Genomic DNA, 25592 nt, shown 5'->3' on the forward strand with positions numbered 1-25592 from the left:
AAATTGACGAAGTAAGCAAGTAGTGTGGGATTGTGGCAGAATGTGGCCGCGGGCCACATTATCATATAACACCAGAAACTGTCTGCGGGCCGCTCAAAATCTCGTCGCGGGCCGTATGTTGCCCGCCCCTGGCCTTGAATATATGTTATTAGTCGGAAATATGAAAATATTGACATTTTTTGGAGTAGCCAAACGTCCAGGATTTATGTACGACCTACCAAAATTGATACGTGATATTCTATGCGTTTCGTAGGGCGAAAACCTAAAAAAATTATCTACTTTCTTATCATCAATTATATTATGACAATATTCCTAATAATTTACTTTACAGCTGGCACAGTCTATGCGCACAATCAGCAAGTTCCTCAACAGGGCTACGGCCAGCAGCAGAACATTGCCATGACAGGTGCCGCCCCGCCACCACAACAAGGATACGCAAACCAAGGCTACAATCCAAACCCATCGGCCTACCCTGATGTAACGGAGAAAAAGATTGCGCCCTACCCAAGTTCGCACGTTTACCAATCTCCACAGTGATTTTTTTTATCAAGATAGAGGAATCAGGTGGCACTATGTAAGGCCAAAAATGTTGGGCTCAATCAATATTTGAGCTTTATGTCACCTTATGCCTTGAAGCATACTTTGAAGCACAGACCTCTTGTTATTATTGTTTTTGCGTCAGTCGGACGCGTCTTTGCGAGCATGTGCCTGTGAACATGTTAGACGTCACCATTCTTATCGCCTTTTATTCGCGCTTGTGCATTTACATGTATTGTAATTATTTACATTTATATTTTGATTTGGTGAAGCTCGGTTGTGCGAAAGCTTGTCGAGAATTTAATATAATTTGTCTTTGTATAGTGCCACCTGATTCCTCTATTTTTAATTATAAACATACGACAATTTACCAAGATTCTTTCAGTCAAGAGTGCCTTTTGTGATGTTAACACTCTTACTGGACAAGAAAAGGAAATGAATTGTTTCCTTTATTAATAGAGTTTGTATACTTTGTAGCCTATACCTATATCACATAGTTACTTTTAGCTTTTAAATCGTTAATGGACGTGCATTTAGCTTTTTCTGTCATGTTTGCTTAATTTTCTGTTTGCAGATTGTTGCCTATCTTTTCAACATGTCAGCTCTGTAATTTTTATAAACCTTTCTCTTTAAGACAGGCTTTCCGAACTTCAAGACCTGCGATCCATTTAATTTAACAAAACATGCCGTTAGGTTTGCCTGTTAAACAGAACATGTTCTCGTTTGATTTCCTACAGATATTTAATAAAGTAAAGTCATTTGGGAATGTGTTTAACTATTTGTATATCGAAAGTCAGAAAAAGTAAAATATGTGAATAGGCCTATCGCGAACCCTAAAACATGTTGCCCCCCAGGCCAGACTTGGACAACTAGATTTATTTTAGCTTTTTAAAATTAGATTAGAATTAAAATTAGATCATTTTGACTTTTCTCAAACTAGATTAGAATTAGAATTACCGAATTCTTAAAAAAACGAATTTGAACTAGAATTTAAACTAAAATTACATTTTATTATTCACAATCAATAACATTTAAATCGAGAAGTATTTTAATAGGAATGTGCATGTCAATTATGTGTGAGCTAATTTTAAATCATTTTAGCATAGCATATGATTTTTAGTCCGTGAAAATTACGTTTCAACCAAAGAATTTTAATTCAAATTCTTTGTTTTCACTAAGAGACTAAAAATGTTGTTGGACAAAATAGGATTTTTGATAAAATCCGATTTAGATTAGAACTAGAATTAGAGCACACAAGCAATTCCCAAATTAGATTAGAATTAGAATTAGCCGCATTTTGCTCTAATTCATTGAATTAGAAAACTAGAATTATCTAGTTGTCCATGTCTGCCCCAGGCCAACAAACCCCATTTTTTTAACTCTGCCATAATATACGCATACACGCGTCGCATTATTATAATATGCTTGTAGGTTTTGACTGGGACCTGGTACTTATAGTTTCTAAAATAAATAATCAGAGGCGGGTCAAGGATTCTCGACCAGCATCCCTTGAGGGACGGTCGGTTTGCAGTTGCTCACGATTTTTGCATAAGATTTTTACTGCATTAACTAAAGATAAGTCACCATTTTGTTAGGTTGCCTAAAATGTTTTGATTAATAAGAAGGTGTTCTTTTAAAAATATTAGATGCGATGTCACCAGATTCATATTTCTACAGTTGGTTTCGTGGAGAGTTTACCGAGATTTTCCAAACATCGTTTTGCTACTCAAACATCGAAATACTAGAGCCTTAGTAATAGCCTATGATTGTACACGCCGGTCCAAGACTTCTAGCATCAAATCTGTACGAACAGTTAAACAATGTTTCGCTAGTAGCACGAAAAATGGTTTAGTTGGCCTTGGTTTGAAGTTTGATTCACTCTGATAAAGAGTAAAGTGATACTAATTTTACGACAGCCGTAAGGTTTTCCTATCCGCTTAAACTGATATATTTCGATGCAAATATTAAAGATACTGTCAATTTGGTTTAATCATGAAATCATTCAAAGCTATGGTTTCAAACCAAGAGTGGTTTCAGCGGGTCCGCGAGTGCACTGGAAATGAAACAATTGTTGTTTTAAACCAGGGAGTCGAACCGTTTGACTTTTCCGGTTAAGGTTCGGTTCAGGTTCAATAATTTTTTCGAAATCCGGTTCAGTTCCGGTTTCGGTTCGGAGGAATTTAAAAGTTCCGGTTCAGCTCCGGTTCGACCATCGCTATTTCAAAACCGGTTCATAAAGTTCCGGTTCAGATACAATATAATTTGCGTTAAATCTCAAAATGTGGGTCGATAAATGTAGAGAATAATGTTTGAATTGTAAGTCATTTAATCTAAGTTACGTGATGTATTAAAAAAACAGCAACTCATTATTGAAATATCTAAAAAATAAAAAATCAACGATTTTTTCATTCAATATACATATTTTTTCATAAAATTTCGAATATGGCGTAACTTGACTCTGTAAAATAGAAGTTGTGACGTCATGCAGGAGCGAACCGCTTTTATTTACAGGTTCGGGTTCGGTTAAGGTTCAGGTACTTTCAAATTATTCGGTTAAGTTCCGGTTCGGCTCCTTAAAATCGGTTTTGGGTCATAAAATTGACCCAAAACCGGTTCATAAAGTTCCGGTTCGGTTCCGGTTCGACTCCCTGTTTTAAACTGTACATACAGTTGTTAAAACAATTTTTTTCATTTTTTTTTTGTTTGAATCGAAAACATGCGAGATAAGTAGTATTTATCAATAAATGTATGTTTTGTGTAAAAGGGTCCGTAAGCCGGATATTTTTTTTTAACAGGGGTCCGGGTTAAAAATCACTGATTTACAGTATTCAAAAAAGGTAAAGAACTGGATTTTACCCTCTCCGTTTAGCACGTTAACGTCGATTTGCTGAACAAAGTAAAAAATCGCTAAAAAGAGAAACATTGATTCGACCTCAATGGTACAGGGATCAAATGAATTAAACAATTTGTGCCAGTAAGTATTTATTTACGAAACTGATTGATAAATCACAGTCGATCCTTTAAATTGAAAAAAATAAATAAAATAAAAACATAAGCAATAAGCATATTGTGTATATATGTATATATTAGAGCAGAGCCTCTCAAACTGGAGTTTAACCTTGCTGGGGTCTCGCAATACATTTTAGAGATATCGAGTAGGTCTAAAACATGAATGGAACATTTCCCTTTATCCATAGTATAGAAACATTGTAAATAAAATACAATCCCCAATTGAGTTGCACATTATTTCAACAAACATCTGTAGACCAAGACAATAAGAAATGTCTTGTTAAACGCCAATCCTAAATCTCGTTGAAAGTTTTAAAAATAAATGAGTTTGCAGACTTGATTTGGGAAGCCTTGCATAAGAGGGATAGGTGTAAAGTCCCAAATGTACCTAGCCGACATCTGTGAAGATGGACGACTATTATCTACAAAAAGGCGCATAAAAAATAAACAGACATGAGAGAAAACGCGAAGGGTTGCACAGTTAGGAATTTGGCGCTAAAACAACTATAGGTACACGTAAAAACTCTATTGATTCTACAGGTATAGGTATAAAGCACAAATTCTATTAATTATAAAACAATCGGCTGCATAAAAGGTTTTGTCGGGACCTGAAAACAAAGGGAGAATTGACTGCTCTTCTTTTTTAGTACGACTATTGTATGAACTTCACTAAACGCGCTATTTATTAAAGCAATTAGTGTGGAGGTGCGCTGGGATTAGTAGGATATGGCGCAGTCATTTCCTCCATTTGGCCAGAATAGGCTGGTGGGTATTGATTATACCCTTGCTGTGGATAACCTTGTGGTGGTGGAGGGGCTGCACCTGTCATAGCAATGTTCTGCTGCTGGCCGTAGCCCTGTTGAGGGACTTCCTGTTTGTAAGGGTAGACTGTGCCAGCTGTAAAGTAAAGATTAACAAACGAAATTGGCGTGTTCCTGTAACGAATGGTATTATATGTATTAGTTCTCTACAAAAAAAAAATTATATCCCTACAAAAAAAAATTATAAAAAATGTTTCTAAACAGGTTAATAGGTAAACGCTTAGCAACCGTTCACCTTTTCGGCGCAAACATCTATATATTAAAAATAACCTAACAAATTGTATCCCTATTCATTTTTATGGATCTTTCAAACAGTGTACCAGGCCTTCTCTAAGATCCACTCATTCCGTTATATAAAAAGACGGGATTGCCCCTCCCGTTTCAGTCGATTTTGGCAACACATCCCACCACAAAATAAAGTCTAAAACCTATTCCTGCACGTTTAACTTACGCTGCTGAGCGGCGGTAGTCGTTGTTGGTACGACTTGCTGGTTACCTCCGATCACCCTTCCCTGGTTTGACCTTCCTCTTTTACAGCAATACACGCAAGCCACGATGCCCCCGATAATCAGTGCAAGAGTGCCAAGACTAATTCCCACGATGGCTCCAACGCTGCAAATCGGCCAAACCAAAGAAAACAGGTTGCTTTTTTCAAGTGTACGTTCAAGTTGAACGCGACACAAGCCTTGATATTGGAAACGCGCTATAGAGAACATTCCCTAAATAATATTATGTCAAGTTACCAATGCGTTCGCTTCAAGAATATAAAAACAAACTTTAAAGCAGCGTTTCTTAAATGATTTTATCTTGCGGACACAAAAAAATCGAAAAAATCGCTTAAACACTATAACTATTTACAAACAGTGTTTTGCTTTTGAATTCGTTATGACGTAACTTTATATATTCCGAATCTTTATGCTTATACTAAATTTTGGAATGACTGTAATTTAGGCTACCTTACTTTGAGAGTCTGCGCTGCGCGTTATTAAATATGGCAACCCTATAAACATACCCCAAGCTCACGTAGCTGTAAGTATTATAGCCTGAATCGGAACTGAAACTGCTGTAAATTGTCGTACAAAAGTAGCCTGACGGCTGGATACTGTGACATGACTTGCTGTAGTAGCCGTATCTATTGCAGCAATAGTTCCCGACGTTACAGTCGTAAAGGCCACAGTTGTAACCTGTCGAAACAGAAACAATCGTAAACTGTAATAAACCATATTACTTTTTACATTTTTAACCGAAAAAAGTCAATGTTGAAAAAAATGCAATACGGCCCATAATGCAAGCGATGATGCTCCTTTGCTTTCCGTTAAGCTCAAAACGCCAAAAAGTTATTGGTAAAATATCCAAACTGATTTGGTTTATAAGTTTTGGGTTCACCAAGTAAGTTTTTCTATTCCATTAAAACCACAAAAAAAACTGTACTTACCATAGCTTGATGTCGCGGCAAACGCCACCAAAAGAGTAATGGACACTATGAGGTCGTTCATTTTATATAAACTAACTTTACTTGTGTGTGTAAAATACTTGTTATTTATTAAGTGATAAACTTCTGCAAAACAAAACCTGAAATTTGTTGTTCAAGTAGTTTTCCTTTATATTCTTTCCGCACAGTTAGAGACGAGGTGAATTTACTTTAAAGGTTAGTTTGAAACATGAAGGTTTCCAACCGTTAAGGAATTTTGTATTGTAAAAAAGTGAATTCAACTCGTTACGAAACGTGTAGATCAAGTTTTGTTGTATATAAAATAGAGCAACCCGATGTCGACAATTTTGGTTATATGCCTCAAATGACAGCTTCCTGAAATATCTAGTTCAATTATTTGCGTTACACAATGCTGGTGGCTCAACGAAATCGTTGCCAGTTAAAGTTCACTAACGAAACGCGTGACCGAAAATCGTGAATGTGCAAGAGGGGGCAGACGCGTTTGACGTCTCGTGTACATCAACACTCGTGCATGGTTTGGCGCATTGCGGGCTGCCAATGAACGAGACGGGGATGCGAACATTTTTTAAACAATGTGCGCAAAAATGTGCACGCCAAAATGAGCAAATAATGTGCGCCCATTTTAAAATGCGTTCAAAAATGTGCACTCTAACTCTAACTCTAACTCTAACTCTTCTTTAAAAATGTGCGCACATTGTGAAAAAAAAATTTTTTTGCACATTTTGGCGTGCACATTTTTGTGCACATTGTGCAAAATAACGCCACGTCCTCTGTTGCAATGAACTGTCTATAAACTTACATCAACAGAATGTGACGCTACGGCTACATTTGTGTTGTGTGATATGTGTATATTTGAGATTGCGCAAACATGTAGCAGGGCAAGCAACTCTAACAATCACGTAAAGTGTAAATTTAGCCAGTAAACGCCTCCGCGAAAATTTATGCTCAACGCTGTTGAAGTATGCAAATCTCCTTTCACAACTGTGCAACGCTTTGGTCAATGTACGGTTTCGAAGTTTGCCTTACTTTGACGGTTACTAATTTAAAACAAAGTCGCAAAAACAACCCTGATGTCTTATTTGAATAAATTGTTTTTATTTCAACGATATTATACTAAAGTTCTACCACTGTAAATACAATAAAGCAGTATTAAAACTAAAAAAAACGACTAAAGAGATATTCAGTATTTAAGTTTCTTCTCCGAGCTGTACCAGTCAAATGTGATGTTTTTCTCACTTTTGTCTCTTACTTTTAAACATGCGTAGATTTCACTATAGATTTATTTAAAAAAAAGTCATTCACGGCGCTATTCAGTCGTGTGCACATGTGACGCATTTTGAAAAGCGATCGTGATAACAAACGCTCAGAAACTCATTTTTTGACGCGATTTGCAGCACATTGCACTTCACTGTAATTGTTATGATTTTGCCAGCCGTGCTATTTTATGTAAAGCTGCGCTATATGATCAAGATTTTAAACTTTAGACATGGAATAAATATAAAAAAGTACAGGGTTGGGCCTACGTGTGACAAAACAGAATCCAAATTTAACTGCAGAACGTGATAAATGTATGTCCAATTTTGATCAGTGGTCCCATCCAACCTATAACTTTGCAAAAAATGCTTTCATGAATATATGAAACATTGTTGGATTGATTCCTAAGCTTTGTTATTCGCGTACCATGGCAATTTTGTACGGTCAACCTATTAACAAAAAGAGAGATAAAACATAATGTTAAACAAACTTTACTATGAATGTTTAAAGCCTGTGGTCCATGGCCCATTACACTAGACGCTTATCATAAAATTGTGAAATCAGATGATCGCAATCGTAGGCCTTGCACCCTGTTGTACATTTATTAAATGATTGGGGAAGTTTGGGTAATTTTCCATGAAGCAAACCGTATTACTCAAAATGCTTGTCTGGTGGCGTCGCATGGAATATTTTTAAGAAAAAACCTTCCTAATTTGCAAGCAGCAATTCACATACATGCTTAACAACTTTCACGTTTTTTGACATCACATAAATCAATTTGTGGATTCTTTTCCTTGGCAATATTTCTTGCAATAATAACCAAATGGCAATGTTAGGAGCAGTGCTAAACTGTAGTATCATAACCTTTAACCGTTTGTGTTTTGAAAGGTATATTAAATAAAAGTTTTAGTTGGATTCTATGTGATTTAAATTTAGTAACCCGGTTGGAACCGAAACAAAGTTCAATAACCTTCTTTAAAACTAATAGATCACCACAGTTTAATATTAATCACAAACAGTCGAAGGAAAGTAGAACGAGCGAGAAGCCGAGTGCAGTTTAATCATAGTTTTTCTGTAATTCCTTATGCTTATGCTATAGCAATTGCCAGTTAAAAAACGACAGTCGAAAAGCTGACTGACTGTGGACATTGTTCATACGACAAGGGCAGAAATTTTAAATGGAATGACAGTATAGCAATCTTCGCGACTGGGATGTTCGTTTACTCAAAATCAAATGTTATGGGTTTTCTGTAAATATACCACGCAAACAGTTACATTTCAAAAACTTTTGTTTCATATGATTCTTTTCAAAATTGAGCACGAGGAAGATGTATTTAAAGGTATTGCTTTCAAGAAATGAACAATTTTTCGAGAAGGTGGTGTTTGTTTTATTTTTCCTAGATTGTTTGTTATCTTTTTCGCAACATAGCCTACCGTACATGGTTTCTCAGCTGTGAGATGTCACCAAATTAAGAACTCCCTTGAACGAAAATATTCCAGCCTAAAACATTGCGTTGATGATCAAATGTGTTGAAAAGGTAAACGAATAAGCCTTCTATATACATAGACCTGATGACTTTTTCATCTTTCTTGTTGGTGGGATTTGCAGCATCTGTTGTTTGTTACGGTAAGTGTGGAATGCAGTAGACGAATTCCAGAGTTACAGCATTTTAGGAAAAATAGTATTTCAGTGGCGGGAAGAGAAATAAACGGGGTTATTAAAATGGCGAAAGTACTTAAAATTTATCCATCAGCTTTTTACTGGCAAAAGTCGACTAAAGAGAATGGCAATGTTATCTGTAGATCTACTAAGTTCATACTGTTAAAAACAAGAAGCATCGTATTGGTTCTTTTTTTTTTAATATGTTTTCTTAAACATTTATACCCATGTGTGTAAAAATGACAAGATGGTCTAGAACCGAAATTAATCAATCAATTAAGAATTACATGGTAGCAAAAAGTAGCATGAGGTAAATTTTGAACTCACATCATTGTAAATCCCATAAGACACTTTATGTTTGTTATGTTAACGAACGTTAGTGGTATATAACCGAGTATTGCTCGTTCAGCAGTTTTATTCTAAACAAAGCAATCGACGTTTCAATGTCCTATTTAAGACGCCTTCATCAGAATAATGGCACATCCTGCAAGACAGATTTGTTATAAAGCGACAAATTGCAATCAACCACACATATAAAACAGCGATAACAAATCGTGCGACTACAGCTCACACCAACGTAGTGATAAAACAAGCTCAGTGGTGTAAAAGTTAGTATATTATATATACAGTATATATTACTTCTAGGTTACAACAGTTGTGGTCCTAACAATGCATGTAGCGATGGCACATACTGCTGCCAAGCCTACAGTTCTTCCACTCCCCGTTGCCACAACGAAAAACCATTTAACTTCTACAAGTGTAAATACATTTTCAAGTTTTCAACTCGGACGACAACCTCCAGACCATTGAGTAAGTAAGGCTAGCGGTTTACACTAAACAAAAATAGTTAAAACATACTGAATCACTTAGGATTCGGGAAACGGATCAAAACGCAATTGAAAACTACAAAACAAAGTTATAATTGTCACAAAATATAAACAAATGAAAATACGACACCATGAGTTAATGGATTTACAGGCAGGTATACTTTTTATTTGTTATCAAGTTAAGACGCATGCTGGAGCAAAAACTCAGATGTATTTTGTGATAGGAAGGTTCATTGTATAAAATTGTGAGTTATAAACACTGTACGTTTAAAATGTAATATAACCATATCGAAGTGCTAATACAGTTTAGTATGTCAGATAATCTCGCCCAGAAAATACAATGTAAAGTCAACGTTATACCTTAAAATCAGATGAATGTTTTTAGATAAACTTTTATTGTGAAGCAGTCTAAATATATTCTAATTGAAGTGTTAGATAAGTTGCAGTAAGTGGAGTTGTTGATTGGTGTTTTAAATATCCTAGGAACTAAACCAAGTGCAATATTTTTTTCCTGATTACACAAAAAATATCAAACACATTGATAACATCGAACTGGAGCGAGACGCTTTCTGTGTCTTCGAGTTCGTGTGCCATGAAAAAGACAGACAATTATACACAATGCGATGCACAGGAAGATAATTAAAGGAAAAATACAAGCTGTCCGGCTCGGTGAAATATTAACAGTGATGTAACAAGTCATTTTGAAATGACTTTAGAAGCATTCAAGTTATTAGAAAAATAACTTAGGTCTTTTGCAAAAATAGCAAGTCAAGTCAAGTTCCAGTCAAGTTATTATGAAAACAAGTCAATTTCAAGTGAAAAACTATTAAAATTGGTAAACTCGTCCGACTATATTTAAAAAAAATAACAGAAACGCAATATACAGCACTAAAAGTGTTTAATGTGGGAAACTTGAGATAAATTTTAATAAATAAACACTTAATTTAGCCCAAAGTTTTTTGACAAAATGACTTAAGTCTAATTCACATCATTTGTCCAAAAGACTTAAGTCAAGTCAAGTCATTTAAAAACAGTGAAGTCAATGACTTAAGTCTTTACAACACTGAATATTAATGTATTCGTCGATATACATAGAGTGCCGTTTCAAAACCTCTAATTTAATAATTTCCAGCGTCGTTGGTAAGCAGTTCTTCATGTGCAGTTTACAGATGCGGTCTAAAATTCTGTAGCAACGGAATGTACTGCTGCCAGAGCAAGATCGGGTACACCTCCGGTTGTTACGTCACAGTGGGACGACCAGAATACGTAAGGTTTCCCGAGGGTCACACTTGCACCTACGTTGGTGGCACTCCACCCCGAAGAACAGCTCCCCCTCCAGGTAAGCAAAAACAGTTTACGGGTAATTTTTAAAGATATTGTAAGCCTACTCTTTTTCAAAATCTTGCTTTTGATTCATTCTCACCCTATTTATTAGTCTGGCAGGTCATTACAAAATGCATTTAGTTCCAGTGTTGTATACAAGAATCCATTTTAAGCAATACTACGCATAGCAAATAAACAGCAGGCAATTTGTTTACATCTACAAATTAACGTAATCTTGCGTGATAACCGTAATTGTCCAATTCCAATCTGAAAATAAGGTGCTACAGTTTTAAAACTAATTATATTGACCGACAAAAATCAAAAACAAAAAAAAATATAAATCTTGACAAGCTTTTGCACAACCGTGCTTTATCAGGTCAAAGTAGAAATGAAAGCAGTTAGGCTAATATGCAAGTAGTATAAGAGCACAAGCGCGATATCAGGTGAAAAGTACCAAGTCTAATATATCCACAGGCATACGCTCGCAAAAGTTTGGCACTGACGCAAAATTAAGTATAACTGGAAGTCTTCACTCAACAGAACATTTGCCAAAGGCGTGCGAGATGAAATGTGACCAATCCAAAATCCCGATGAAGTTCAGCATTGATTGCAGCAAACGTTTTAATAAAGCTTATTAAAATATAAGGCTCGCCTAGGGCCGTTGCTTAGTTTTATAGTTATCGAAACTTGACGGTCTTTATTATGTGGAAAATCGTTGGTTGAACTATTAGACTCGATAATTTTTGTTTGTTTGTCTAGCTAGAAAGTGTGGCTTGGCAAGCTGTATGAACGGTCAGTACTGCTGCAAACAGCACAGTCACGACAGCGGCTTGTGTTACAATAGCAGGCAAACAGATCACTACTCTTGCTTGGAAATTCTCATTTACAACTCCACGAACGTCGGCCGCACCTTTTACCGCGATAAAATCAGGTAAGACATCTAAAATGTAACTTGAAGATTATGAAGCAAGACTGGCATAAAATTATTTCAACGGCTCATCTTGTAATTTCAAACAAATTAGCTCTCGGGGCAAAAAATTAGCTCTCGGGCAAAAAATAGAGGAATGTAGATATGCCACACGAGTATAATAATCTTACCGAACATTGTAGTGATCTTACCCAACCATGACACATCGGTTATTTTTATGTTGCTGTTTACTATTTTTTCTTATCGCGATCTGCATTGATGGCTGTGCTCTCGTAACTCCAAGACAGAGTGCACATTGAGAAAAACCTTTTGTTAATAATAACTTATACTTTTTTAGTCCCACGATATATTAACTCCGGTTAGATTATTATTCCAATAGTTTATTGCGAAATAAAATCTTATAAAAAACTTTTTTCTAAGGCCATAGCCCTTTGGGTCAGGTGGTGCCAATGCGACACATACAGGGTTGGGGGCATCATTGTCCGTTTTATTATTTTATTATTTTGTGTCATGGGCTTAATAAGCACATGCGGATTCTCAATATTTATAGTTGAACATTTGTAAGAGTAAAGATTTTTCTCGTCAATGCTGAAGTTTGCCGACAACAAACAGATGCATTTTTACCATGACATAATAACACAATGCGCATATTAGGTTATAACTATTCCAATAGTTTATTGCGAAATTGGATCTTATAAAATTCTCAGTTTTTTAGGGTGTAGAACCCTCGGAGTTGTGTTGTGCCAATTAGACAACCATACTGGGGTGGGGAAGCATCATGGTTTCATTATTTTGTGTCGTGGACGTAATACACACGACCCACGATAATATTGTATAGTTGGCCAGTAGAGACAATTTTTTTTCTAGATCAAAGCTGAAGTATGTCAATAAATTTCATTAACGTATATCTGCAGCGTTGCAGCGATCGTCGGTACTGCGGTCGGCGGCCTTGTGCTGATCGCGATCGTTGTATTGGCGTGTGTATGCTTTTGCTGCAAAAGACGAAAGGCGCGCCGGATGAGAGGGTTGGGTGCCCACCACCAGAAGGAAAATATTTTCGACGCGATAAGCGAGCAACGTAAGTATTACTCAGATAGGTTTCTTAGTGCCATTTCGCACTTCTACGGTTGCCAATATATGATGATTATAGACGTTCTGATAAACTATATATAGTTGTTTGCATGACAGATACGCACCTCAAATTGGATATATTTTCAACTCGATTTAGCATTTAAGCATCCTTGTATGATGGTCTATGGCGGGGTGGGCAACTTACGGCCCGCGGACAGATGCGGTCAACGCAAATCATAAGGCTCGCGCGACCTATTTTACCAACTGGACACGAGGCCAAACTTTATATTTTTAGCTATTTCAATTACGAAAAAGCAAATATTTTTTTGCGCTTTGCGTTAATCTTCTTCCTCCATCGAGTGTAATTTGCAGACTACCGTAGTTTTACCCCGATTATTTGTCGTTGCGGTGATTGTAAGATGCGTAAAATCTACACAGTTAACATATAACGGCCCGCGGAGACCTTTTTAGTTTGGTTTTGGCCCTCGACTAGAAAAAGTTGCCCACCCCTGGTCTATGGCTATGCATTGCTACAGATAAAACTTTACCTTGCTTGCAAAAAAAAACTAAATTTATCCGCCTTTTTACCTGCAGTTGTTATGACAATTTTCCTAATTCTTTGCTTTACAGCAGGCGCAGACATTCAGCAAGTTCCTCAACAGGGCTACGGCCAGCAGCAAAACATTGTCATGACAGGTACCGCCCCGCCACAATAACACGTATACGTTAGCCAAATGTTTAATCAAAATACAGCAACCTTTTCCAGCCCAACGAAGAAAAATTGTTTATAAAACTAGAAAAATGTAAAACTCATCGTATATTAATTACTAAATACTATCCAAACCAGTAATACCACAAACTGATTAGGCCTATTGTACACAAGCTTTAAAATGATTTGCTATCAATAAAACTGGATGATAAGGCTGTATTTCGTTCAGTGTAATTTGCCGAAAAATCCATCGAGGACATCAGGTCAAAACCACTGATCTAAGTCCTTATTGTGATTTCAAAAGTCGTTCCTTAAAAGAAAAGCAAGCGAATGGTTGACGTTTTCGGGTCTTTTGATAAAACTTTTAGAGGTTGTATTTTAAAATGGTATATAGTTACTTTCAGCGCATAGTTTATGAATGTGCACTTCGTTTTTTTGTCATGTTTGTTTACTTCTTTTATGCCATGTACTGCTATTCGCATATAACATTTGTTGATCTTTACTGATATCGGATTTGCACTCACGAACCTTATGTTTTACTGTTAAACAGATATTTCTCGTGTTATTCTTCTGCAGACGTGTAATGAAATAACGTGCAACTCATCCAGAGATAGTGTTTTAACAGTTTGGCATTTTTCAGCCGCTCTATATCATATGCTTATGTTTTTGCAATTTGAACGATTTACTGTGCTCCACCAGTCTGTTTCGTCAATAAATACCTTGATGACATCAATTGTTTGTATATACAATTTGTTTGCCTATATACCAGCACTTTTATGGCCCAAACAGCATTTTTATGGCCAAAAGCATATGTTTTAGGTCAAATTTGTAGTTTGTGCAGCAAACCAGAATATACCGAAAAAAAAACAGAATATAGCAAAAAAAAAACAGAATATACCGAAAAAAATAACTGCGTTTGTATGGATAGATTTGGCAAAACTTTTTCCTTTGAAAAGATTAGCACATTCGACGATTTACACGAGGGTCATTGACTCCACAGCTATATGACTGTGCATTGAAATACGTAAAAATCACACTAATGCGCTCAAAACATCTATTGCGTTTAGCTTAGGCTAGGTAATTTATAATGGGTATTGCTCGCAAATCAATGGTATATTTGAAATACGTTAATTTGTTATGCAAAACGGCAGTAAATTTTATTAAATGTATAGTAATTTGGCAAAAATTGAAATTTTTAGAGAGCCTTAGGTCAAAACAGCGCTAGGCCGTACTCACTTGGAAAACGTTAAAACATTTTAACCAGACACCTTAAATTATTAAGTCTCTTGAAATAAAAAAATGCTCTAACACCAAAAGATTTTTCAAAAGGCATCATTAGGGAAAACATACGTCCGTTTTCTAACGATATCAAGTTAAAAACAAGGTGTGAAGTTGGAAAACACCTTGTGTTCACCTAAACAGTGTTTCTCAAAGCATGGGTCGCGACCCAATGTGGGTCGCGCGGGGTCAAAAAATGGGTCGCTCTATGGTGATTCAATCCTGCGCAAACGAACTTTTTTCATTTCATTTTTTAAATATTTTTAATTCAATCATAACTGTATCATTGCATCATAAGCTTTTCACGTGTCTTCAAATCGGGAACCTGGATTATTGCATCATAAGTGGTTTTATGAACGCTTTGATGGCAGCCAGCTACAGAATAGCCATAGCCAACTACAGTACAGTAGCTGCTAAACCTGGTGTAAGCATTTAGTAACCAAACAGCCACGCTGAAATTATATAGGAAAAAAGTTCAGTTTCACCAATCATACTAAAATAAATCAATCATTTGTTTGTAATCAACCATTGTTTCATAGAACTGTGTACTACATGTGGTTGTCTGTGTCTTTTTCTAATTGATATATGTCAGAAAATGTACAATTTTTGATGTTTGAGGCTTGGGTCGTGATATGCTCATAAAACTCAGATTTCGGTCGCGCTCAAAATAGTTTGAGAACCACTGACCTGAAAGCTGCCAAAAGTATTTAAGTTCTTTGGGGCTGATTCCCGCCCTGAATCCAGTCTATGTTAAGATGAAACGAACTGGAAGAAAGAGTTCAATTTTCGGCAGATTTGAATATTTGGATCACGATCCATACTTTGGGTAACCCTGGGTTAGAAGGAATTTGCAAATTTAGGGGTCCGTTAGCCGTATAAGTTTCTTTTAAAGGAGTAATTTTGGGATCCACTGATTGGCCTTAACAGTGGTGAAGCAAAACATTTAACAACAATTTATACCAGTAAGGTGTTTAATTATGGGACTGACTGAAGTAACATACTAGTGTATGCTCACCATGGCAAAAACATAGACATAAAATAAAAGTTAACAGCGGAAAAATGTACAGCGTTAGGCTTAATTTAACATGACAGCGTCTAAACGTCATTACAGAACGTGATAAAATAACTTACTTTAACTCGTGTAAGTGCAGTGGTTCTCAATCTTTGTTAGTCACGGATCATTTTATAATTAGCAGGCCTGATGGTACCTATTATTTTAAATACGTCCGACCCATAACATTGTAGAATATACTTTAATTGATGAATACTGGAAATCTTAAAAGTGGTGGACATGAACAAAAGAAGACTTATACATAAAACGCTACTCAAAACGATTGTGTCTATTACCAGTATACTACTTGCGCTCCCCCCTTGTGCAACATTTTTAAGGAACCCTGGTTGGAAAACACTACTCTTAATGACTTTCGTTTTAAAGACCCTTTATCTTAAAACCATCTAAACGCAAAATGCTTAATGTTCTTCGATTTTATATGGTATGCATTATACTATACGTCATTGTTTTCACCATAAAGGTGGTTCATTGTGTAATACCCATCTAAACGCAATGTATTTTGTGCGCTTTGTTTAAGCTTTTATCTGATTTCAGTCCATCCATTTAGATTTGCAGATAATGTGTTGCTCAACATTTTATACGGTACGCGCAATGCGTCAATTTACTGCTGAAGTTAACATTTGATTAATTGAAACGAAATTGACCCAAATTTTTCGAACTTCACGTGATTAACTTAGCGTCAGTTGCATAACTGCACATTGGTTCTTTTGAAAACAGCATGTTTCGGTAGACTATACGTGCACTATCACGTCACGTTATGACTTGTGTCATCATGTAAGGCTTAAACTAAAATCTTGGATCCGCCCCTGCAATATTGCCCCGACACAAATTGCTCTGTTGGGTTGCAACAAAACAAAGTTCGACCACGCTGAAATAACTGAACGATGTTGGAAAATCTCGGAGAAATTTCCATAAATCAAACGAAGCACTTTGAAGCCCAGTGACGTGGCAAGGAAGCCGGAAGTAATTTCGTAATTAAATGCGCTGCACGCCTTTCAAACACACGCATTACCACCGTCACAATTTTGACAACCTCAGTCGATTTTTGTGATTTCTTGTCACTAAAACACTCATTGCAATAATGACCTGATGCGAAATAACATACTCGACTCCGTTCTAGTAATGAAAGATTTTTCGAATCAACATTTCAGTGAGATTCAGGATCAAAGTAAGAATGCCATTTGTGATCAGTTCAAAAATAATTATTTTTCTACAGTTTCCTGGCAAATATCGACAATCATTGCAGTGATGAAAGTTAGTCGAAACGGTTTAAATGGAAGTGTTAAAATGTCTAAAGTCTAAATAGAAGAATAGCCTGCATTTTTCCCAATCTCTTACCTTGCTTTCCTCCTAAAAACTACTAAAATATTCATCACTTATTGTTTTTGTTTGTTGGGATGTCCAAACGGTTGTGTAAGTAGTCCTAACTTATTTCAGACAGAAGAAAATGAAATTGCATCTTGATTAGAGGCGGCGGCGACAAAAACCAACGGCCAATAAGTTAACAATCATTTATAGCTAACGAATCGATGGATTGTTTTATTGCTTAAAACACCTTGAATTTATTACATTTTATTTTTTATTTACTGATAAATTTTAGGAAAAGTGTAACAACACGAATATTCAGATTGACCACACGAATATATTTTTGAAAATTGGTTCCCAGATAATGTATTATTTTCTAAAGGCTACTAAAACTAGCTTATGCTGAGCCCTCTTTTGTCATAATATTTTTTTCGGAAATCCCCTAAAAATTAAGTGAACTTACTTTAGGTTTATAAAATATTGAAGCGGTATGACTAATAAACAGCAAAAAAAAATATATATATATATATTTAAAGATGTATCCAAATATTTAAATATACCATCTATCAAAAGTTTTTTTCACTTGGTAGTAAATTTGGAAATATTAAATTTTGCTTAAACTGATTCTTTTTACAATACATTGCATTTGGTAGAGTTGGATCATAATTAGAGTTGGATCTAATTGCGCGAAGCGCGAAAAAGTGATTTGCGTTCCACAGGTGGTCGGTAAGGCATCAACTCCAAATGAATGACGACTTTAAAACTGTCGTTCCAATTGTATCGTTCCAGTTGTTCAATTTGTAGGCGGCCGACCACTTCATGGCCTCGTTATTCTCGCTTTGGGATGCGTTGTTTGTTCTGGGATGCGGTGTATCAAGCGAAACCCCAGATTTGCGTCATCAATCCAACGACACTGGGAGCCGGCTCTGTTAAGTCCGAAAATGGGCAATGCCTTTATTTGTCAGTAAGACTAGGATCAATCAGATAGCAGTGCAAACAAAACATGCAGACGGTTGTGTTAGGTCATGGTTAAACTAAATTGAAAAGTAAATTTCGCTCGAAAAATGTTAAAACCTTAATTATCTACTTTTCTCGTGTTATACATAGTTTGAGAACCTTTGCATTACATAACTGATTTTACTTCCTTAGGAATTTCCAGACTATACTTTCACTATACCGTATAGTTGTGTTCCAGTGTGGTCTATTTAAATGCTGTTTTCTTGAAACGGCGTTACGAATAAAAACTCAAATTTGTCACAAGATAAATCGTAGAAACGACGTAGTATTGTTTTTACGAGCAAACCAACTTCCTGAGCACGGCACCAATTTACAACGTCACAATATCCCTTGTCACGACAGCATCCGCCTTGAAACTTTCTAAAATGTTGTGTTTTTACGTCATCAAGCCTTGGGTTGATGTCATATTCCCAAGGCAAAGGCGCTGATTAGCCCAAAAGCTATAAAAGAGTTTTAACATCTTCATACAGTTACTTACAGAGGGCCGCGTTAGAAACAGAAAATGTTGTGAAAGGTTGGTTCAAACCGACTATTTCAAATACCAACACTATGCGATTATTACTATAAAAAATAGCAGTGTTTTGACAAGTTGGTAGGAATACTTATTTTTGCAGAACTTAAAAATTCTAGAATTAACTTGAACGAACTCGAGATCCAAGAAAAGTCGACAAGGCGTTGCGCCAATCACGAAAAAATTATGGTTATGTGATCTAAAATAGCATTTTCTTAACTGTCATTTTTGTTAAATCAAAAGAATTGAACATTGTTAGATGTATTTGGCTTTAATCAAGTTGTAGAAATCAAGATTTGTTTAGCGATGTATAACTACCGCGCAGTGCAAATCGTTATGTCCTTTATAAATAACGTAAACGAAATATAAAACGTACCAAGGTTTGTCGTTCAGCGTCTGTAGTGTATATACAAGTAGAAGTAACTTCTTATTAGTGCTGGTGCCGACTGAACCATACACCGGAGAATGCGAGCTTTACATAGGTGCTAGTTGGCCCTGAACGGCGTGAAAAGTTACAACTAGAGCGCCTAATTAAGTGAGTGCGTAGCGCCATTATAGTTGCGGTGCGTAGCGCCATTATGCGCGCACAAAAACAAAAATGTAGCCAACAGAACGGAGGAAAACTTAACATGTTGTGGCCTATTGGCCCAGCACCTTAAAGGCTACACATAAAACATAAAATATGGTTGCAGTTTAAAAACTACGATGTTGTTTTTTTTTATGCTTTTTGTGTCACTTACGATAGAATGGCCATATGCAAAAATTACAACTGGACATTATAAAAAAATTCGGTGTATCTAAAATGTACAGGAACGCAAGGATCGCTAGAATTAATCACAAGGACGACAATGATTGCTATGAACACAAAGATCGCTAGGATCGCAAAGTGTCGGGCAATTAAAGGGCTCGAGGTTAATCTTATGTGTTGAAGTTGACGTTTGAGTTTGGATGGGAAGGGTGTTCTATCCATCCTAGCGATCTTTATACTACTTTATAATACTTGTAATCCTTATAATCCTCGCGATCGTAGTTAGTATTTAGGTTTAATTTGTTGGAAGTTAATTCGCAATAGCACATGGAAACAAAAACAAAAAACAAACAAATATAGGGCAAAAAATAGTTGGCTGGGCCATGTCTGGACCCGTTCCTGGTCAGGTTGCACAATGATTTAATTAAACACATAAAACGTCTTGATTGTTTTAATTACGTGTCTTAGGTTACTTACTTCAAAGTGAAGAAATTCCTGGAAAAAAAACAGAGAAAATCGCGCCTGCGTTTGTTGTTTTGTTTGAGCACAGTTGTTTTTAGCAGGACACCTGCTTTAGATTAAAAATTACAAAATGAATAAAACTTTCTGCTTAGTTTTCCTGCTGATGGGAATAACGGCATGTTATGGTAAGCTACAGAATAAACCCTACATGAAAAATACCGGATTTATAAGTCGGGGTGTTATTTGAAAATACGACCCCAGCCATTAGAACGCAACACTAATTTTTGGTATGGTTGAAAGTTTCCATTTCTGTCTGTATTGCACCTGAACTCTAAAGGAGATATTAGCCTACTTATGGCGATACCGACACAATCATGACGTTCTAATCTAAGGCCAACATTTTGAAAAGATATGGATATTTGTAGGACTTCTGAACGTTAAAAAGGGGTGTGAAATATGAGTCGCCACATACCCACTCCAACCCAGTTGTTTTTCGGCGCTTTATAAACAAATATTGCAAAACCACGTTATAAAACAAATTAAAATAAACGTTTCACGCTATTCTGCACGTCGTTACTTGGCAGGATAACTTGAAATCGCCATAAAGGCCGTCAATTTTATTTTTATTCATTAGATGATTTTATTGCAATATACTCTATATTCATTGCAATGTTTTAACCACAGGAAGCAACTGCGGTCGCTCGACGTGCAAAACCAACGAAGTGTGCTGCCAAAGGTTTTGGTACTCACAGCCTTTCTGTGACAATTACAGGTGGCCGGACTTCTACAGATGTCAAAACGCTTCCAATTCATCTGCAAGAACTCTTGGTAAGATGCTGAAAGCGCTGTTAACCTTAGCTACCCGAGTATCTCTAAAGGGTGGTTTAAAAGTAGGCTTACAGTTATTTAACAGCGTTGACTTGGAAGAAGAGATAGTATTGAATGACCACCACGCTCACCTGACACCAATGGATTTCTTTTGAGGGAAGGGTGTTGTACAGCAGTACAGAATAAGGTGTATGAGAAGAACCCCCAAACAATAATTTTACTTTTAGACCCAAACCCTAATTTTTATAACTGTAAGCCTACTTTTGGCCCAATCTGTATACAAGCGCTATTCCTACCCAGTTCCAGATGTTACAATTCTTAGGCTGACCAAGTTTTACTTATATGCCAGCGCCTATTCACGTTACGCAAACCTAAATTCGTCAGACGCCGAATTAACACGAACCACTAGGGCAGGTCAATCGCCAGCAAAGCACAAGGGCTTTTAAGGGATGTAACACTACACATAGATAACGCACTCCAGCCACAAGACCTAGACAAGAACAACACCAACGACAGAATAAAACACAAATCGGAATAAGGCCAAAATAGAACTAATGCCTAATGGTATTAGTACCGTCTAAATCAGAATAAGTCCCAAATCCTTCGGAATAAGACCTGTCAGAAGGGCGTCCAAACGTAGTCACCAAAAGGGCCGATGCCAGACCGATGGCCCCCGATCGTCCCATATCATCTACCTTCAGGTTCGGGGGTTATTTTTGTCATTCAGGCCTTCTTCCGATGAATTTAGGCCTTATTTCCGAGAATTTAGGCCTTATTCCGATGAATTTGGGACATTTTCCGATAAATTTAGGACTTATTCAGATGAGCTTAGGCCTTATTCCGATGAAGTTAGAGTTTAGGTCTTATTCAGACGATTTTGATATTATGCTGTACTGGAAATTATTGCGTATTTGACTGTATTATGCCGTTGGTCTTAATACTATGGTTTTATAGATTTTGGTGCTTTTGGCATTATGGCTTTTTAGGTTTTATTGTGTGTTCCCATAGATAACAAACATAAACCAAAAGGACAGATTAGGAGTATAGCAGTAATGCATAACTATTCAAAACTGTGTTTTGGCTTCATTTTATCTTCTAACAAATCGAACTTAGGGCTCCGAGCTCTAAACAAAATTTTATTCCAAAATTTACTCTAAATTGATTTTGTTTCCTTATTTTTACTCAGCTCCGAACTGCGGAAGCGAATATTGCTACTACGGTCAATATTGCTGTCGACAATATCAATATTCCAGATCTAGTTGTTATGACAGCAGCAGGAACCACCGTTACTGCGACAAAATGTTCCATGCCATAAAACTTCCACCCACTACACCACCACCCACGAATCGCTCTTGTGCGTATACCTTTGACAGTTGTGATTACCTATTTGATATAAAAATGTATGTTATACCAATTAGCCATACTTTAAATGAATTACAAGCTAAAATTCGGTCGGCATGACGACAAAATGTATTTTATTTTTGACAAATTGTGTTTTATTTTAGACTGCCAAATCAATCCTGAATTTTCAAAAATATTTTTTCCCGAAGTATAAAAATTTAAAATTGTGGTGAACAATCGAAAGAACCAAAGTAGAAATAAATGTGTTAGTTGGCAAAAGTGCCTTTATTTTACAAAAAGCGAACAGTTGTTTTTCTAATTGGGATACAACTTATCAAAGAGCAAAAATAAAGCAATTGTTTTGTTTAGACTACAACTGCGGCGGCTCCTGCCCCGACGGTGTATACTGTTGCAAAAAGTACAACAACTATTCCACTTATGCCTGTTACTATCCAATGCCGAAAAACTACTACGGTTGTTCTATGACTAACACTGGCAAAACTATTGGTGACAGGTAAGTTTTTGCTTTACATAAATGGAATATATTTTAATTATTTTTGGTTTCTGTTGTGGAATTACTAAACTACATTATTTAGGCAAAACGGTAACACCTATCTTTAGGTGGTGTTTATCTCTCTTTAATTATTTTTTCCGTCCTTGTTTCATGTTTAAACGACGTCGAGGTGATAACATTTGTCATAGATTTTTTGTAAGGAAACCCGTATTAAAAAAACATAGTGAGACAATAGGTTAAACCAAAGCAAACGGCAATTAAGCCCCTATAGCCCGGAATTTTTCTATATGGCAAAATCATTGTTACATTTAGGCACAGCCTCGGTACTGGAGAAATCATCGGGATTACATTCGGCGCTATCGCTTTAATTGTGCTCATTGTACTGGCTTGTGTCTACTGCTACTTCAAGCTGAAGAACAAACAGTCGACTAGAAGCAAACTGCAGCAGAATACTACCAACATGTCGGCCCCGCGGCACACCTTTCAAAATCCACTTAATTTATAGGTGCAGATACAGGGAGAGGGCAAACATGCCGCACAAATATTTTTACCGTCTCTAACTAAGTAACTATATAGCCTTTCATGTTAGCTTATTGCATTTTGGCTGTGATTTGACTTCCAATAGGGTTCAAAGAAGTTCCCAAAAAGGCAATAAATGTGCGTAAAATTTGTTTTTATTTAGTTTATCAGTCGTTTATTATCAAGAGCTTTCGGATACTATAGAGTTTACTGACGTATAAATTTGAATGTTGTTTTTTGCAAATGCGTTTTTTACGGATGTTTGAATTCTGTAGTGATAATTGCATCTAAAGCTGAGGTTCTTAACATGGGGGATCCCACCATAAGGGTAATTTGATACTTTTGATTTTATTCAAGGCACCATGTTTAAATGAATTGTTTATTGCTAGCTTTTGTAATAACTGCAACTTTAGTACAACAGCCATCGTACTTTGTCGTTCGCTCGATCTACTTTAACGTCACTCAGCGCTGCGGTATAGGCAGGTGTGCAAAGCGGCAATTTCCTCGAAAAAACTTCTGAAAACAGTATTATGTTTTAATTTTCCGACAACTTGAATAAATATAGCTAAACCATACACGTCATTGCACTCCTAAACTGAATATGAAATTGCTTGTACTAAGAATGCAGTAAACACTGTCGTTGTAGTCACTCTGTATATACCTGTTAATACCGGTAGCAATCATATTTTTAGTGTATTCTATATATCGCCTATTTCTAGTGTCTGCTTATATTATTTGTACTACCGCCCTATTTCTCGCCAAGGCCAGAAACACTCTACACTTAAAACGTTTGTGTCTGTTACCAGTTTACTACTAACGCCACCCCCTCCCGCAACCATTTTAAGGAACCCTGATGGTTGGAAAACACTACTCAAATGATTTCCATTTTAAAGACCCTTTATATTGGCCCTCTATCAAATCGCACGGCCACACATTGCTGCATTTCTTCCCTATTGTTTTGCTTCTTACCAAGCTTCGTTATTTGGCAACTTAAACCCTTTAAACGCAACTAATTTCACAATTTGCCCCAATGTTCGTCGATTTTATAGCATGGTATGCAATATGACATGTCATTGTTTTTAGCATGAAGGTTGTTCCGTGTGTAATATTTTTACTCTTTTATACATTCACAGCCTAGAGATGCGTGGACTCCGACTATCTGCATAATGCAATTTTGCCAAATTATTTACCTAATGGAATTTTTTCACAGATTTCAGTGGCCATTGTATCGTAGGTCACAGCAATCCAACTATTTAAACCATATAAATGCAATGCATTTTTTTAGTTTTGTTCGACTTTTTATATGATTTCGGTCCAGCTTTTTTATAGTTGTGAAGATAATATAGTGCTTATTAGTTACTTCTGAGGTTAGCACTTTGTCAAGCGAAAACAAATTAACGTTAACGTTTCAGGCTTCACGCGATTAACTTAGCGTCAGTTGCATAACTGCACATTGGTTCGTACAAAAACAGCATGTTTCGTGAGATTACTTGAACTATTACTTCACGTTATGACTTGTGTCATCATATGTTTTAATTGGATTGCGACAGAATAGACAGTTGGACCATGCTGAAATAACAGAACAAAGTTGGAAAACCTCGCGAATGACGTCTCACGGTAGCAGAAAGTAACCGTAATTTGTAAATGTGTTGCACGACTATCAAACACACCCATAACCAGCGCAACAATTTCGACAACCTCAGTCGATTTTGTTGGATTCCTTGTCACAACAATACTCATTGCAATAATAACCTGGTGCAAAGTATCATACCCGACTCCGTTCCAGTAATGAAAGATTTCTCGAGTCAAGCTTTCAGTGAGATTTAGGATCAAAGTAAGAATGCCATTTGTGATCAGTTTAAACATAATTATTTGTCTACAGTTTCCTGGTAAAAATCGACAATCATTGCAGTGATGAAAGTAAGTCGGAACGGTTTAAATCAGTGGTTCCCAACCTTTTTGTTGTCACGGACCCCTCTAGACAAAATAATAATTCTGCGTACCCCTACCTGAATTTTGCTTGAAACTCAACTAACATACTATTGACGATTGTAACAATTATGCTACTCAACTACTGTACTGTGTCAAATTGTTTTTGTTGTTGAAGAAAAAAAGAACGAACAAAATAAAGAACAACAGAACGAACGAACGAAAGAATAAAAACTTAATAAACAATTAACAAGGTAGGCTGACTCGCTACATCTGCACAGCAGAGGAAGAGGGCCAGAGGTTTTAGGGGGAGTTGTGCCTGGCACTGGTAGGACTTTATCGCCCTTCGCCAAGCGGTTTTTCTCGGGGATATGAATTAAAAAAGGTGACCCAAAGTGCCATGCCGAAATTTTTCAACGTAAGCATATTTAATGAGAGGGCTTTTGTTGCCTTTTCTGAACTAAACGACTAAACTG

General features: G+C 36.5%; 2 protein-coding genes across 2 annotated transcripts; one reads left to right on the forward strand and one right to left on the reverse strand.

Annotated features, from left to right (window-relative positions):
* Positions 1-3972: 3972 nt before the first annotated feature.
* LOC146161438 (uncharacterized) lies at positions 3973-5863 on the reverse strand. Its single transcript, XM_083385156.1, has 4 exons — positions 5803-5863; positions 5380-5551; positions 4819-4979; positions 3973-4443 (listed from the first exon to the last, which is right to left on the reverse strand). The coding sequence occupies exons 1-4, from the start codon at positions 5861-5863 to the stop codon at positions 4241-4243; spliced, it is 597 nt and encodes a 198-aa protein (XP_083241282.1). The 3' UTR covers positions 3973-4240.
* A 14641-nt stretch (positions 5864-20504) lies between these two features.
* On the forward strand, positions 20505-23237 carry LOC146161439 (uncharacterized). Its single transcript, XM_083385868.1, has 4 exons — positions 20505-20813; positions 22000-22167; positions 22524-22668; positions 22981-23237. The coding sequence occupies exons 2-4, from the start codon at positions 22113-22115 to the stop codon at positions 23171-23173; spliced, it is 393 nt and encodes a 130-aa protein (XP_083241994.1). The 5' UTR covers positions 20505-20813; positions 22000-22112; the 3' UTR covers positions 23174-23237.
* Positions 23238-25592: the final 2355 nt, after the last annotated feature.

The sequence above is a fragment of the Ascidiella aspersa genome, chromosome 3, assembly GCF_963924565.1.
Source record: "Ascidiella aspersa chromosome 3, kaAscAspe10.2, whole genome shotgun sequence".
NCBI lineage: Eukaryota > Metazoa > Chordata > Ascidiacea > Phlebobranchia > Ascidiidae > Ascidiella > Ascidiella aspersa.